The 17,374-nt window shown below is 37.2% G+C and overlaps 2 protein-coding genes across 2 annotated transcripts in view; one reads left to right on the top strand and one right to left on the bottom strand.

The window, feature by feature from the left end:
* LOC105475313 (component of oligomeric golgi complex 5) overlaps positions 1-17,374 on the bottom strand; it is a 372,025-nt gene that overhangs the window by 88,958 nt on the left and 265,693 nt on the right. The window contains exon 12 of the mRNA XM_011730439.3: positions 5,891-6,095. Within this exon, the coding sequence (XP_011728741.2) occupies positions 5,891-6,095 (205 nt within the window). The remainder of the gene's footprint in view (positions 1-5,890; positions 6,096-17,374) is intronic.
* On the top strand, positions 15,610-16,871 carry LOC105475309 (L-lactate dehydrogenase B chain). The gene has a single exon (XM_071094696.1). The coding sequence runs from the start codon at positions 15,666-15,668 to the stop codon at positions 16,668-16,670; it is 1,005 nt and encodes a 334-aa protein (XP_070950797.1). The 5' UTR covers positions 15,610-15,665; the 3' UTR covers positions 16,671-16,871.

The raw sequence follows: 17,374 nt of genomic DNA, 5'->3' as shown, positions 1-17,374 counted from the left end.
TCCTTTCTTTTCCTTTCCTTTTTCCTTTCCTCCTCTCCTCTCCTTTCTTTGTTTTTCTTTTTCTATTTCTTTCTTTTAGAAAGGGTGTTGCTCTCTCACCTAAACTGGAGTATATTGGTATGATCACCACTCACTGCTGCCTTGACTTCCCAGGCCCAAGTGATCATCCCACCTCAGCCTCCCAAGTAGCTGGGACTACAGGTGTAGACTACCAAGCCCAGCTAACTTTTTAATTTTTTGTGGACGGAGTCTGTTTTGCCCAGGCTGGTCTCAAATTCCTGGGCTCAAGCCATCTGCCTACCTTGGTCTCCCAAAGTGCTGGGCGACCACCACGCCTGACCCAGGACCTGTCTTATTGCCTGCCTCTACCCAAGTAAAAATTTTTATGCCAGGGCTCTGGACCTGAGGGTGGAGGAAATGGCAAGCTTCTATCTGACTGACACCTTGTAGAAGGTCAGGTCTCACCAATGTAGGCCTCCATAACAACTTTTTGCACTGACTGAATGGTTAAGTTAAATATTCAAAGCTGAGAGAGTCAGTGTCTTTATACAAAGGCTGGGATATAACAAAAGTCCCCCAAGAGTTTTGCTTACATCTTTCCTGGGCCTTAAAGCATGACAAGATAACGAAGGATTTCTTAACAGGACCCATTAAGGATTAAAATAGTTTTATTGGGGATCTGAAGAAACTCTCCAGGCCTCCACAAACAAGTTTATAGGTGGTCTAAAGAACTCCCCAAACCTCCATGATTTTGGAGACAAGATAAGAGTAATCACCCCAGCACCTGGGACCCATTTAGATTAAGTAATTTACTGAGGCTCCAGAGGAAGGTCTTCAAGACTCAGAACTTAGTTATAGATTAAAAGAAGTTAATCATTTATGTCTTTAGATGAATGCACTTACATGTAGACATATAGCTTAGAAGGTATATAAGCTCTGGAAAACTTTGTAATTTTGAGTTGGTGTGGCGATATTTTCCGGGCCTTATCGCTGCAACTGGTTATAGAAATAAAAAACTCTCCTCCTCTCCAGCTAATCTGCATCTTGTTATTGGGCAGCAAGAAATAGCAGTCCAACCCTCAGTTTGGTCTGGGAATAACCTCATTCTAGGAAGTGAGCACTTGGTGGCAGGCAACTGCACGAGGTCCTTTCACTTTATATTTCCTGGCAAAGAATCACTATTTCAAAAGCCCAGGCAAAGGTAATTAGGGCCCCAGTACTTTGAGTCTGCCATGCTCAAGGACCCATTCATTACGTGGGAATTGGGCACAATATGGCAGCTCCCTACTCCTGACCTCACTTACCTGAAAGTCAGCCTCAGCAACTTTCTGCTGAGGGCATTATGAATAATGTTGAGGCCCTGCTCTTCCCAGGAAGAGAGCCTTCCAGCTTGGAGCTAGAAGAGAGGGAGCCCTATGTTCTTGGCTACTGCAATCTAGAGAATAATCTCCATTTCCCTAAGCTGAGGTGGGTAAGACAGGCACAATCTTGGCTCAAATACCATAGGCTCCAGTTTTTCTGACCAAATTTTCATAGACTTTCGTGAATAGATGCTGCTTCCTCTTGCTGTTTGCTCTTAGGACCATTTCCGGACTCCAACTTAAATGAACTCATTCTTTGGGGTTCCACACTGCTTTAAGTTGTCCTCCTATCTCACCATTTTTTCTGTCTTTGTCTCCTTTGTAAGCTGCCACTCCACTGACTAATCTATACACGCTGGTACCTTTCTTGGACCAAGGCTCTCTCTTCTCTCTCTGTATACATCTTCCCTATGTAATCTCTTCCAATTCCATGATTTTAAAAAATGTACATGATGATAGCAGGGTGAGGTGTCTCAGGCCTGTAATCCCACACTTTGGGAGGCTGAGGTGGATGGATCATCTGAGGTCAGGAGTTCAAGACTAGTCTGGCCAAAATGGCGAAACTCTGTCTCTACTAAAAATACAAAAATTAGCCGGGCATGGTGGTATGCGCCCTTAATCCCAGCTGCTCGGGAGGCTGAGGCAGGATAATCACTTGAACCCAGGAGGCAGAGGTTCCAGCCTGGGTGACAGAGCAAAATAAAAAAAAAAAAGAGAAAGAAAGAAAAGTGCATGATGATGACTTCCAAGTATGTATTTCTAGCCCTGACTCATATTTAATTACCTTTTCAACAACTCTATTTGCATTTTCAATTCACTAGTTTCAAAAGAATTAAATACAATGTATTAATTAAATACAATGCTTTGAAAAAATTCTTCCTATCTTAACCACTCAGTCTTCCACCAACTAGTTGTATCCTTGATTCCCCTGTCCTCTCAAATCAATGGCTTGCCCTCTATATATCCTGCTTCAAAAATACATCTTGAATCAATCTGACCAAATTGCCACCTTATCTGCTCATCCTAGTTCAAGTTATTATCATCTCTTATCTGGATAAACAAAATAGCTTCCATCTTCCACTTCCCTAACTCTGTGCTGGCCCCCCTTAGTTGTCTACATAGCAGTCAGAGTGCTAATTTTAAATGTTTATCAGTTCACATCATTCCTCTAAATCAATGGTTTCTCACTTTATTAGGATAAACTCCAAGCCCTTTACCATTGCCTATAAAGCTCTACATGATCTCACATTTCCTTTCCTCTCTGATCCAATCTTAAACACTTCCCTTTTTTGTTCACTATGTTCCAGCTGCACTGGCTTCTTTCTGTTCTTCTGTTCTTCAAACCTCCTCATCTTAATTTTCTTTTCTTTTTTTTGAAACGGAGTCTTGCTTTGTCGTCCAGGCTAGAGCGCAGTGGCGCGATTTCGACTCACTGCAACCTCCACCTCCTGGGTTCATGCAGTTCTCCTGCCTCAGCTTTCTGAGTAGTTGGGATTATAGGCATGTGCCACCATGCTCGGCTAATTTGTGTGTGTGTGTGTGTGTGTGTATATATATATTTTTTGTAGAGACAGGATTTCACCATGTTGGCCAGGCTAGTCTTGAACTCCTCAGCCTCCCAAAGTGCTTAGATTATAGGCGTGAGCCACCGCGCCCAGCCTTAATTTTCCTAAGGCCTCTAAATTTGTTCTTCTGACCGCAAAAACCTTACTCTAAATTTCCCCTGGTTGATTCTTTCACACTATTTAGATCTAAGGTCAAATGTTACCGCCTCATAGAAGCTTTCTCTGACATCCTATATAGTAAGCAACTCTATAGCATTATTTTATTTTCTTCACAGCAATTATCACTACTGAAAATTTGACACGAGTAATGAATCATGAAAAATGATACCCTGGCTATTCATGTTTTGATTCTGTGCTGATTCCTCTAGGGCCTGGTTCCATTTGTTCTCTTTTCTTTCTTACATCTCCCATCTCTTTTTCTCTCCACTGGCAACTTCCATCTATGAAAACTCAACTCTTCCTTGTTTGTGTCCTTGAACCCTCATGATTTTTTGACATCTTGGAATATGGCTCCTATATCTTGTTTTCCTCACCAATCACTTTACTGAATTCATCTCCAAAAAGTGACAATAATATCCTATTAGTGAAAACACAGTGGCTTTTTTCGCTCTAATTTGTTTTCCCTCCATTGAATTTACCGTTTTATTTTATTTTTTGAGTCTTGCATTGTCACCCAGGTTGGAGTGCAGTGGCACAATCTTGGCTCACTGCAACATCCGCCTCTCAGGTTCAAGCCATTCTCTTGCCTCAGCCTCCCAAGTAGCTGGGATTACAGGCGTGCACCATCACGCCTGGCTAATTTTTTTGTATTTTTAGTAGAGGCAGTGTTTCACTATTTTGGCCAGACTGGTCTCGAACTCCTGACCTCAGGTGATCCGACTACGCTGGCCTTCCAAAGTGCCCTTCCTTGTGCCCTTCCTCCCTTCCTCCCTCCCTCTCTTCCTTCCTTCCTTCCCTTCTTCCTTCCTTTCTTCCTTCCTTCCTTCCTTCCCTCCCTCCCTCCCTCCTCTCTTTCCTTTTTTCTCTTTTCCTTTCTTTTCTTTTCTTTCACACAAGTAACATGTACTCCTTTTACATAAAAGCAGAAAATACAAAATTAGGATTCCACCTCCTGGAAATAAACTACTGTTACTGTTTGCTTTGTGTATTTCTAGACCTTTTTTAGTGCATGCACATAGATTTAAAAATAAAACTAAGGCAGAAATAGAATGCTCTATTTGCTATTTTATATATACTTTTTAAAAAATGTGATATATAATTAAATCTTTGTAGGTCAACAGACATAGGTTCTGTTCTCTTTTGCCTTCTCTATTAGGCCTTACTGAATCTGCATATTATAAAAGAGTTATTGAGAAGATAATCTGGTCTCATTTTATGATTCTAACCTATAATGGCCATTTATTTTGCCAGTCAAAACTACTCCTTTTTTTCTTTTTTTTTTTTTTAAAGGGAGACAAGGTCTCACTATGTTGCCCAGGATGGCCTCTAACTCCTAGGCTCAAGAGATCCTCCCAGGTAGCTAGGATTACAAGCATGTGTCACACTGCCCAGCACTTGTCAGAACTTCTACATACTGTATTCTGCTAGTCAGAGCTTCTAACTATACGGGACACAAATTCAACTAGATTTAGGAATAAAATTAAAAGAGAAACAAACAACTGTTTAAACAGCACCCATGAGTCTACCCAACATTTTTCTTACATGGTAGGTGATAAGAAACTGCTACTGCTTTAGCCAGCGTTGACACAATAAATATGATTCTAGTGTTTAAAGAAAGGTGTGAAAGCCAATCACTTGATCTGATGCTCAAATTGAAAGTTTAAAATACTCTTTCAATTTTGGAGGAAAAGCTGGGCAGGCTAAACTTGCTGAGATTGTATATTGGTTTCCAATATGGCTCCTAAATATGGCTATACTACTATATTCATGGGTGACCTAAGAGATTTTCAGGGGTAATTTTGACTATACAGTTGGACCTCCGTTTTTGCAAATTCTATATCCAAGGATTAAACCAACCATGGATTGAAAACCTAGTTACGTCTACAATAGTTGTGGCTATAATGAAACATTTATTCACATTTTTTCTTATAATTCTCTAAGCAATATAGTGTAATAACTCTATGCATAGCATTTACATTGTATTAGGTATTATAGGTAACCTAGAGATGATGTGCATAGGTTACATGCAAATATTATGTCATTTTTACATAAGAAACTTGAACTTCCCAATGGGTCCTGGAACCAATCCCCTACAAATACCTAAGTGATAACTACCCTCTGCTGTTTTTTTTTTTTGAGACAGAGTCTCGTTCCATCACCCAGGCTGGAGTGCAGTGGCGTGATCTCGGCTCACTGCTGCCTCCGTCTCCCAGGTTCAAGGGATTTTCCTGCCTCAGCCTCCCGAATAGCTGGGATTACAGGCGAGCGCCACCATGCCTAGCTAATTTTTGTATTTTTAGTAGACACAGGGTTTTACCATGTTGATCAAGCTGGTCTCGAACTCCAGACCTAGTGATCCACTCCACTTTTTCTTAACACATTGAGAACCTATCCCAGCATAAGATTTATCTCCCCTGTCGTTTCTGAACACCCAAGTTCCTTTTATGACACATTTATGCAAGTGGTCCATCAATAAATGATACCGTCTGAGGTAATTATAGGTATATTATAACATCGATTAAAATACAGTGACCACAACATGATCATCTTCTAGCTTCTCATCATCCTACTTAGTGTTACACTTTAAAATTGACTCCGGCAGGAGCCAGAAGTGTTTAACTAAGGGTGAAAATTGACTTTTTCAGTCAAAAGTCTTGCAAAGTCTTTTAAGGTATACAAATACATTACAAATATTTAGAGACTTTGTGTATACTTAATTTATAATTTAAAATAAAAATAAAAGATAAAATTTAAAATAAATATAAAATTAAGATGCCAACTACAGGTCAAATTAAAGAAACATACTCATAATCTGGCATTTTTGGTATGAATATATCTTGTGCATCATCTTCCATGTGTTGTAGGTCAACATAGAGGTCTGTAGTTCCACTTGCATTAAAATTTCCTTGGATATTCTGACTGTATTGTTGAAGACGCTTCCATAAGTCGTTATAAAGACGTAATAATTTGGGGTATTCTCCTTCAAATGCCTGCTTCAAAAACATAGAAGCTGCCAAGCAAAACAAGAACATGAATTAGATAAATGAAAATAAAATGTGGTAAATAAATGTTTCTTCTGCATATGAAGATATTGTTCCAAATAACCCATACTATAAGGCAAACCAAAGATGTGTTCTAATGAGGTCTTTTATAGTAATGCTAATAATAATAATTTTCCACTTTGACTCACTGCACTTGATATGCAGGCCATATATTTTGAAACACAATCTATATAAAAATAGAAAAACCCACAATTGTAGTTGAAGATTTCAATTCCTTTTTCAAGAATCAAGGAAATAAGTACACAGAAAATCGGGACAGAAAACTCGACAGCGCTAAAACCTAATTGACTTAATTTACATTCATACAATACACGTCATGCAAAACAGCAAATACACATTCTTTTCAAGTGCACATGGAGTATGTACCAAGATCAACAATATTTGGTTCCATTAAACAGGTCTCAATACATCGAAAAGGCTTCAAACCATACAAAGCTTGTTCTCTAACCAAAATAGTTTTAGATTAGAAATTAGTAACAAAAAGATACCTGAAAAGAATCCTCAAATATTTGAAACTACAAAATGCTTCTAAATAACCCATGGATCAAAAAAGAAATCAAAAGGGAAATTAGAAGTATTTTGAACTGAATGAAAATTATAACACAACACATCAAAATTTGTGGGATATCAACAAGGGACTACTTGGGGGAAATTTATGCAAATACTTACATTTGAAAAGAAGAAAAGTTTCAAATCAATTACCTAAACTTCCATTTTAAGAACATGGAAAAAGAAGGGCAAATAAAAACCAAAGTAAACAGAAGAAATAAAATAATAAAGCTCTGAACAGATATAATGAACCAGAAAATGAAAACAAGAAACACTGAAACTAAAAACTGGTTCTCTGAAAAGATAAGTAAAATTGACAAACTTCTAGCCAGATGGATTAGGAAAAAAGAGTAGAAACAAATAATCCATACTAAGAATAACAGAGGTGATCTCATTATATATTACAAAATATTCTGCAGATACTAAAAGGGTAATAAAGGAATTATGAACAACTTTATGTGAATAAATTTGAAAACTTTCATGAAACACACAAATTCCTTGAAAGATACAAACTAACAAAGCTCACTCAAGAAGCAATAGATAGACTGAATAACACTATACTTGTTGATTCTTTTAGTTAAAAATCTTTCCACAAAGAAAAACTTCAGGCTTAGATGACTTTAGTGGTGAATTTTATCAAGCAGTTTAAGAAACAAATAAAAGCAATTCTATACCAATTCCCAATTCATTCTGAGGCAAGCACTGCCCTGACATAAAAACGAGATATTAAAAGAAAAATAAAAACTACACAATATTCCTTATGAAGATAGATGCAAGAATTATAACCAAAATTTCATCAAATCTAGTCAAACAATATATAAAAAGAATAATACATCATGACCAAGGAGATCTATATCAGAAATTCATAGTTGGCATACATATACATAGATATATATACACACACACCTGGAATTACATATATATAATAACATCTATCTATCTATCTATCTATCTATCTATCTATCTATCTATCTAATTATCTATCTATCTAATTATCTATCTATCTATCTATCTATCTATCTATCTATCTATCTATCTATCTAAATAAATGGGATCCCACTATATTGCCCAGGCTGTTCTTTAACTCCTAGGCTCAAACAGTCTTCCTGTCTTGGCCTCCCAAAGTGTTGGGATTACAGACATGACCCAACATACCTGGTCTGCTTAATGTTTTAAAATCAATCAATGTGATGATTCATCTTTTAACAAACTAAAAAGAAAAAGCGTATGCTCTTTTCAATAGATGAAGAAAAAGCATTTGAAAAAAAAATCTAACATTCACTCCTAATAAAACTCTCAGTCAACTAGGAACAGAAAGGAACACATCCTTAAACTAATAAAAGGCATCTATGAAAAACTACAGTTAATATAATACTTAAGAGAATAAGTAATACTTTTGCTCAGAAATCAGCAAGAAGACAACAACGTTAGCTTTCACCACTTCTAATCAACATATCCTAGAGGTTCTGGCCAGTGTACAGAGGCCTAAGTAAATAAGTAAATAAGACATTCAGATTGGAAAGGCACGCAGTCTTTTTAGACAGACAACATACAAGTATCTATATGGAAAATCTGACGGAATCTGTGAGAAAAGCTACTAGAGTTAACATAATAACTGAATTTAGCAAAGTTGCAGGATATAAGATTAATGTGCAAAATTCAGTTGTATGTCTATATACTAGCAATGAACAATCAGAAGTTGAAATTTTAAAAGAATACAATTTGGAATAGCACAAAAAATATGAAATACTTAGATATATCTGACAAAAGGGGAAATAGGTGCACACTGAAAACTGCAAAAACAATGCTGAGATAAAGAAGACCTACATAAATGGAAAGCGATAACATTCATAGTTCAAAGATTCAATATTGTTAAATGTAAATTATTCCTAAATTAATCTATATATTAAATGCAATCTAATTTAAAATCAATGCAGGCTTTCTTTTAGTAGAAATTGAAAAAATGATCCAAAAATCATATGAAAATGCAAAGAACCCACAATAGTCATGGCAACTTTGAAAAACAACAACGTTGGAGTACTAATATGATCTGATTTCAAGACATACAAAACTATAATAATCAATACACTGGTACTGGGGTAAAGACAGACACATAGATTAATGGTGCAGAATAGAGAGTACAAAAATAGACCCACACATATCTGGGAGACTGAATTTTGACGAAGGTGCAGACATAATTTAGTGGACACAGGGTAGAGTTCACCAAATGATACTGTAACAACTGAAGAGCTATATGCAAAAAAATCCTCTTTAACCCACACCCTATACCTTATACAAAAATTAACTTAAAAAAGATTAAATCTTCTAAAAGAAACATCTGAGGGAACTTTTCTGTCCTTGAGTTAGACATGATATGAAACCAAAAGTATGGTCCATAAAAGAAATTTGATAAACTGGACATCTAAATTAAAAGTGTCTGCTCTTCAAAAAAAATACTGCTAAGAAAATGAAAAGACACGCCCCAGAAAGGGAATATCAATTTCACATATATCTGATGAAGCACTTGTATCTGAAACACATAAAGAACTCTCAAGTCTCAATAAGAAAATAGCCTAACTTCAAAAATGGGAACTTTATCAAAGAAGGTATATGAATGGCAAATAAACACATGAAAAAAAATGCTCAACCTCTTTAGTCAATAGGGAAATGTAAATTAAAACCACAAGACACAACTATATAACTGTTCAAGTGACTAAAATTAAAGAGTGACCATATCATGGCCAAACACTGTGGCTTGTGCCTGTAATCCCAGCACTTTGGGAGGCTGAGGTGGATGGATCATCTGAGGTCGGGAATTTGAGACTAGCCTGGCCAGCATGGTGAGACTCCGTCTCCACTAAAAATACAAAAATTAGCCGGGTGTGGTGGTGCACACCTGTAATCCCAGCTATTCGGGAGGCTGAGGCACAAAAACCGCTTGAACCCAGGAGGCGGAGGTTGCAGTGAGCCGAGATTGTGCCACTGCACTCCAGCCTGGGCAACACAGTGAGACTCTGTTACAAAAAAAAAAAAAAAAAAAAAAAATGACCATATCAAATATTGGCAAGGATAAATGAACTAGAACTCTTATATAAATTATGGAGATTAAAAATTGCATACTCATTTTGCAAAAGAATTTAGCATTTCATTAAAATGTTAACTATATACCTAAATATTGTTAAATCATTCTGCTTCTAGATATTTATCAAAAAAAAAATAACAGTATATGTCTACATAAGGAACTGTACCTGAATATTCACAGTATCTTTATTTGTAGTAGCAAAAACTGGAAACAACTCAATGTCCATCAACAGGCCAATGCATAAGCAAACTAATATATCCATGCAATGGAATAATATGCAGCAACAAAAACAAATTACAATATAGTTGAATCTCAATAAAATCATGCTGTGTGAAAGAAGCCAAACAAATAAGAATATATAATATATGCTAAATCATTCAATTTGTACAAAATTCTGGGAGCTACAAACTACCATAGAGTAACAAAAAGCAGATCAGTGTTTGCCTGGGGATGCGGAAGGGAGATAGTGGAGAGAGTAATTACGAAGCTGTACAAGGAAACTTTTGGGAGTGATGAATATGCTCATTGATTGCTTGTTGTGATGATTTCAGGGGTGTACTCATACGTGAAAACATATCAAATTGTATACTTTCAAGATGTGTTGTTTATTGTATGCCAGCTATACCTCAGTAAAGCTGTTTAAGAGAAATTATCTCAGAGAAAACTTCTTTGGCCTCCCTCTTCCCTGATAAAGCAGCAATCCCCCATGGGCCTCAAGTAACCCTGTAAGTTCTTTCAGGGCATGCCAATAATGCGAGGCCCTGGGTTTGCTCTTGTATTTGGCAAGAAATCTTGAGAGACACAGTAACATCATCCTGCAGACAGAGAGCCGACTTGTTTACTATTCACTACAAAAGTGGTAGTTTCTTCAAGCTCAAAGTTCCTTACCTTCCATGCAATCTCTCTGTACACGTACCATCCACACGGGCCCATGTCATATCTCCCTGTAATATTTGGAGGCATGTGAAACTAAAACACAATATGCTAATGCTCATAATTCTTGCTGTGTTGTAATAAAGTTCTTTTTCTCTAACCCAGGAGTCTCATGTCTTCGGACAATATTCATAAAACTATGGCAGTTTAGCCTTTTTAAGAAAGATAAAATCTCAGATCCTTCAGTTTTTGAACTTCCCCAATCAAAATCAAAATATTTCTTCGGTAATTCTCTCACAACAATCTGTTCTTTACTTTTTTTTTTTTGTATTTATCACAATTTCTAAACATATTTGTTTGCAGTATATTTCTCCTACATGGCTGTTCACTCCACAAAGGCAAGGACAATGCCTCTTTTCTTCAAAGCACATTTGGTACCTAGCACAGTTCCTGGAATAGCAGAAGTAAATATTTCTTAAATAATAGAATGAAGTTTTTTTGGTTTATTTTTTCTCTTTTCTTCTTAGAGATGAGGTCTCACTTTGTTGCCCAGGGTGGTCTCAAACTCCTGGGCTCAAACGACCCTCCCACCTCGGCCACCAGAGTGTTGAGATTACAGGTGTGAGCCATCACACCCAAACATGGGTTTTTTTAGGGAACAGTATCACTTTCATAAAACTCTTATCTATACAAGAACACATTACTATTGAGGGTTTAAGCCAAACTTTGTCTATATTATCTCAGCTAATGTGATTGATTAATTGTAAGTTACTTAAGTCAATTATATTTAAAGCTTACAAACCAGTATTATATATTTAAATCTTGAAGCTAAGTTTTTGTTTGTTTGCTTGTTTTTCGTTTTTAGAGACAAGGTCTCGGTCTCTCACCCAGGCTGGAGTACAGTAGCGCAGTCACGGCTCACTGTAGCCTTGACCTCGTGGGCTCAAGCAATCTTCCGACCTCAGCCTCCCAAGTAGCTGTGACCATAAATATGTACCACTATACCCAGGTAATTTTATTTACTTTTTAATTTTTGTAGAGATGGGGTCTCCCTATGTTGCCAAGCTGGTCTCAAACTCCTAGGCTCAAAGAATCCTCCCACCTCAGTCTCCTAAAGCACTGGGATTACAGGCATGAGCTACCACAGCCAGCCAAAGGTAAGTTCTACTTTAGTTTCTTTGATATGTAAAGTGTTCATATTACCCATACAATTTTAATTATTTGAAGAAAATTTACAGTACACCTACTGTACATTCTGATAATCAAATCATTTATAGAAGGAAAATTACAGGTTAATTCCCAGTTACCTGGGAATGTATTATTCAGATTATTGCCTTGTGCAAACTTGGTTTTTTTTTTTTAATTAATCACTAGTGATTACAACACAGGCACAAATGTGGAAATTAAACTCATTAAACAACCTAATTACTATTAAAACAATATTTTATAATATGGAAGATAACTGTATGTATTGTACTCCTACCAAGTAATAATAGGTCTGGGGAAAAACCTCTGATTAAGAAAGTCCACCTTTGATTTTATTCTGCTATCTCTGTCTTCTTGAATTCACTGCAGTAAGAACCCCTACAGCTTCCAAAATGTGTAGGGTGAGACGCATCCCAAACCTTGAGCTAATTCACATGAAGATTCAAGGATATAAATAGTCTATGTGCTCAATTTCTCTCTTCCCATCTTCTCTATTCCACTACCTTCTTTTACTTTCTTCCCTAGCCCTGAACGCTGTAAGAAGTTACTAGTTTGTATTGACTGTCTGTCCTTCCCCTTTAAAATGTGAGTTAAATGAAAGCAGGGTTATTATTTGACTTATTTTCCTCTGTGTTTCTTTACCTAAATTTAACACTTAGCATTCGATTACTGAATGAACAAATGAACTGAAAGTAGAATGAAAAGGGGGTCTAGGTTTGGAGTTATATCATTTCCCCTTGGGAGTTATATCAGTCTTGTCTTAATTTTCTTACTACCCCTAGATTCCTGGTTTAAGGCTTCACAGGACAGCTCTAATATATGTTTCATCTCAGAATTGGAGCAGTCTTAGGTCTTGCCTTAGTCTTGACTAGCTGTGCCCAAACCTCAGCCTGTATGATGCTGCTTCTCCTGCATCTCCCTATAAAAGGACCAAACACCTCATGTCTAGGAAACCAACTGGGGCCAAGAAAAGGCAGTACTCCTTACAACTCTGCCAACCTTCAGATGCCCAAATACTGGACAGTGCCAAATATACCTGGAAGGATTTAAGCATTCATCCATTCAACAAGTATCTGCTGACCACTTACTACATGCCAAGTACTGTTGTAAAAGCTGGATATGCAATGGTAAACAAAATAAGCAAGTTCCTTTCCATATACAGATTATACTCTAGTGAAGAGGTACAATAAACAAGTCATTATGTAACATAATGTCAGGAAGTGCTAAGTGCCTTGAAGAAAAATAAAGCAAAGTTAGAGAAGAGACAGTGATAGGATGTGCTATTTTACATACTTACCTGGAAGGACCTCTCTGAATGAAGCAAGGATACACTCCATCGAGTACCTCTTTCTTAGGTAAACAAAAGTGCACTATACACATATTTATCCACTGATTTTTAACTTAACAATCTTGATGACCTCTCCATAGTCATCAAGGTACGTAAAGATATTCCTCATTCCTTTTTTTCCCCTCATTTCTTTTTATAGCTGCATGTGCCACTCTCCCAAGCTATAGTTATTATCATGTGATTAACTTCCCCACTGATACCAGCTAGACTTGGGATGTTTCCCCAGACAATCCAACTCGAACAAAGAAAAAGCTCATTGTAGAAGCATATCGATATACCAATCACACAATGCTGCTTCATAAACAGCAACAACCACGGCTCACCAGAAGTAGAATAAAAAGCTCATAAACTTTATAAAGATGTTTCACAGAATTTAAGCTGCCCACTTTGTCAGATAAATTAGAGAAGCAATGGCTTGCATTTAAAAAAAAATAGATCAGTTTTATTCTGCTAGTTCTGTAAAAACCATGTAAACACAAGTATTCTATACAACTTGTTGGTGAATTCACATAATGAAAAAAAAAAAATTAGTGCTGCAGTCGCTAATGGCAGATGCTATGGACACCCTTGAAGGAAGAAGAAATGATAAAGAACATATGGACAATGTTCTTGTTCATTCGTTGGAGAAACCAATTTGGACAAATTTCTAAACCAGTTAGAGGACAGTTTCTTAAAAACTGAAAACTCCTCAAAGACAAAAAACAAAAATGAAGCAGCTTCAAAATATACAGAAAAGCTCGACATTAGGGAGCAGGTGCTAACACTAAGACATCCCCAGAGAAGAGGCAAGGGCGTGCACCCAGGACACCCACCCAGGACTGAGACAGCTGGATAACAAAGGCCTGTCAGCAATGGAAAGAGGTGGTATTCCCCTCAGTTCATCTTCAACAAAGATGCTCTATATTTCATTAATCTCACCTGGCAACAATAAAAGTTCTCAGCAAATACGTAAAAAAAAAAAAAAAAAAAAATCCATTCCATTCTATACAATTCTATGGATTCAACATTCCATTCCATGAATTCAGCATAGTTTGTTTAACTAATGCCACAGTAATGAACATTTGGGTTGTTTGCAATTTTTGGTATTCCACATAATCATGCAACAAATAGCCCAGTGAATGTCTCTTTAAATTTTCGCCACTGCATCTAAGGGATCGATCCTTAAAAGTAGAATTTCTGGGTAAATGAGTAGCTGCTTATATAATTTTGTTAAGAACTCACAAACGCCCCTCCATAAGGTTTGTATGCTAATTAATAATGTGTGAGACTGACTTTTCCCCACGGGCTTGCCAATAGAGTATGTTATCAAACTTTTTGATTTTTTCTAATTTGATAGATGAGAAATAATGTCTCTCTGTACATTCTGCATTTCTCTATTTATAGGTGATGTAGAGCATCTTTTACATATACTTAAGAGTATTTACATTTTTTTTTCCTATAGAGTTTTTGGCTTTTTAATTCCCATTTTAGAAGCTTTTTATATAATACAGATACTAACGCCTTACCTTTAGTGTTAATTAAAATTTTTTTTCTATTTTGTTATTTTTTCCTTTCATTTTGCTCAAGGTTTTTTTTCCACGCAAAAAAATTTTTAACGTAATCAAATCACTGAGGTTTTCATCATTGCCTCTGGATATTGAATCAGAAAAATTTTCTCCCATTCCTAGCTTATTCTAGGCTTGAATGGTTTCATATTTCATATGTAATTGTTTGATCCACTTGGAATTTACCCTGATATACAGAGTAAACTGGGGCTTTCTTTTTTCTGTGAACCCATCCTAGCGTCCCATCCTATAATAATCACCACTAATGCTCTTGCAACCATCTTTTCATGTCCCTATTTATCATGTATACATACTGTTTGTTTTCTAAAAGTATTTCATATTAGGGTCTCCTTTAGCTTATAAGTCCGTTTTTAAAAATAAAGATTATTTTGATTTTTACAGTTTGTTTTCTCTTCAGAGTTCCTTCAAATTAATAAAGACTTTAAATATTTAACACTTTAGGGATCCATCTCAACAGAATGTCTGTTATTTATGAGCATTGTGTTCTCTGATAGGACTATAGCATGGAACAGAGGTAGGCAGAAGCTTTTTGCAGAGCCCAGTGGGAGACACAGATAAGCTAGTAGGTGAGACATTATAACGCAGTGGGCTAAGTGCTGAAATTGGGTACATTAAGAATTCTGTGGGAACTGACAGAGGAGGTCTTGCTCGTGTTTGGGTGTGCATGGGAAAAGAGGCATCAGGGAACACTTTATTTCTACCCTGAGACTGAAAAGACAAGTATGAGTTACAGAGATGATGGCGAGGATATAGACATGTGTTTCAGGTATTTGTAAATGCTGAGGAGAAAGAGGGTGATTCAAGAATTCAGGCTTAAGTACACAGATAAAGAAGTAGAGGTGTTCTCCGCACTGCTGTTACTGAGGTCTCCAGCGCCTTCTCCCTCCTGTGTAAAATGGCAACTCTTAAGGAAAAACTCATTGCACCAGTTGCGGAAGAAGAGGCAACAGTCCCAAACAATAAGATCACTGTAGTGGGTGTTGGACAAGTTGGTATGGCGTGTGCTATCAGCATTCTGGGAAAGTCTCTGGCTGATGAACTTGCTCTTGTGGATGTTTTGGAAGATAAGCTTAAAGGAGAAATGATGGATCTGCAGCATGGGAGCTTATTTCTTCAGACGCCTAAAATTGTGGCAGATAAAGATTATTCTGTGACTGCCAATTCCAAGATTGTAGTGGTAACTGCAGGAGTCCGTCAGCAAGAAGGGGAGAGTCGGCTCAATCTGGTGCAGAGAAATGTTAATGTCTTCAAATTCATTATTCCTCAGATCGTCAAGTACAGTCCTGATTGCATCATAATTGTGGTTTCCAACCCAGTGGACATTCTTACATATGTTACCTGGAAACTAAGTGGATTACCCAAACACCGCGTGATTGGAAGTGGATGTAATCTGGATTCTGCTAGATTTCGCTACCTTATGGCTGAAAAACTTGGCATTCATCCCAGCAGCTGCCATGGATGGATTTTGGGGGAACATGGCGACTCAAGTGTGGCTGTGTGGAGTGGCGTGAATGTGGCAGGTGTTTCTCTCCAAGAATTGAATCCAGAAATGGGAACGGACAATGATAGTGAAAATTGGAAGGAAGTGCATAAGATGGTGGTTGAAAGTGCCTATGAAGTCATCAAGCTAAAAGGATATACCAACTGGGCTATTGGATTAAGTGTGGCTGATCTTATTGAATCCATGTTGAAAAATCTATCCAGGATTCATCCCGTGTCAACAATGGTAAAGGGGATGTATGGCATCGAGAATGAAGTCTTCCTGAGCCTTCCATGTATCCTCAATGCCCGAGGATTAACCAGCGTTATCAACCAGAAGCTAAAGGATGATGAAGTTGCTCAGCTCAAGAAAAGTGCGGATACCCTGTGGGACATCCAGAAGGACCTAAAAGACCTGTGACTACTGGGCTCTAGGCTATAGAAATTTTAAAACTACAATGTTATTAACTCTGAGCCTTTAGTTTTCATCTGTGTACATGGATCGCAGTTTGCTTTGATCTTCTTCAATATGTGAATTTGGGCTCATAGAATCAAAGCCTATGCTTGGTTTAATGCTTGCAATATGAGCTCTTGAACAAATAAAATTAACTATTGTAGTGTTAAAAAAAAAAAAAAAAAGAAGTAGAAAGAAAATAATGAGTGCTGAGGAAATAGGAAGGGACCAGAAGAGTTATATTTGAATTGCATTTTGAGAGTAATGGAAGAAGAGTGGTGGCAGACCAGTTCCCTTCTTGTAACAATTAAAGAAGTCTTATATATTCTAAAAAATTCATGCTTGGCAGAAGCAGAGGACCTCAGCGGAAGAAAGGAAAAACTAACAAAGCTTTTAGGGGTTCACAGGACAGGAGTGAAAAATTAGCAACTTAAGGAATCTCAAACTGGATTTCCCATGGAACATTTGCTGAGTTCTGCGATTGTGAGGGAAGCCAGGGAATTAAGCATAAATCTTCAAAAAGTGGAGAAGTTTCTTCCTATTTGTGAGGCTTAAGAAACAAAAGACCAACTGTGGGGAAAGGACATGCCACAAACACAAGCAAGGTCTTATCTTGAAGACATTCAGTAGGTCTAAAGTTTCTTGAGGCAGGAAGTCTGTGAACCTTTGGA

The sequence above is a fragment of the Macaca nemestrina genome, chromosome 4 (assembly GCF_043159975.1).
Source record: "Macaca nemestrina isolate mMacNem1 chromosome 4, mMacNem.hap1, whole genome shotgun sequence".
Taxonomy (NCBI): domain Eukaryota; kingdom Metazoa; phylum Chordata; class Mammalia; order Primates; family Cercopithecidae; genus Macaca; species Macaca nemestrina.
This window is presented reverse-complemented; position numbering and strand designations above follow the sequence as displayed.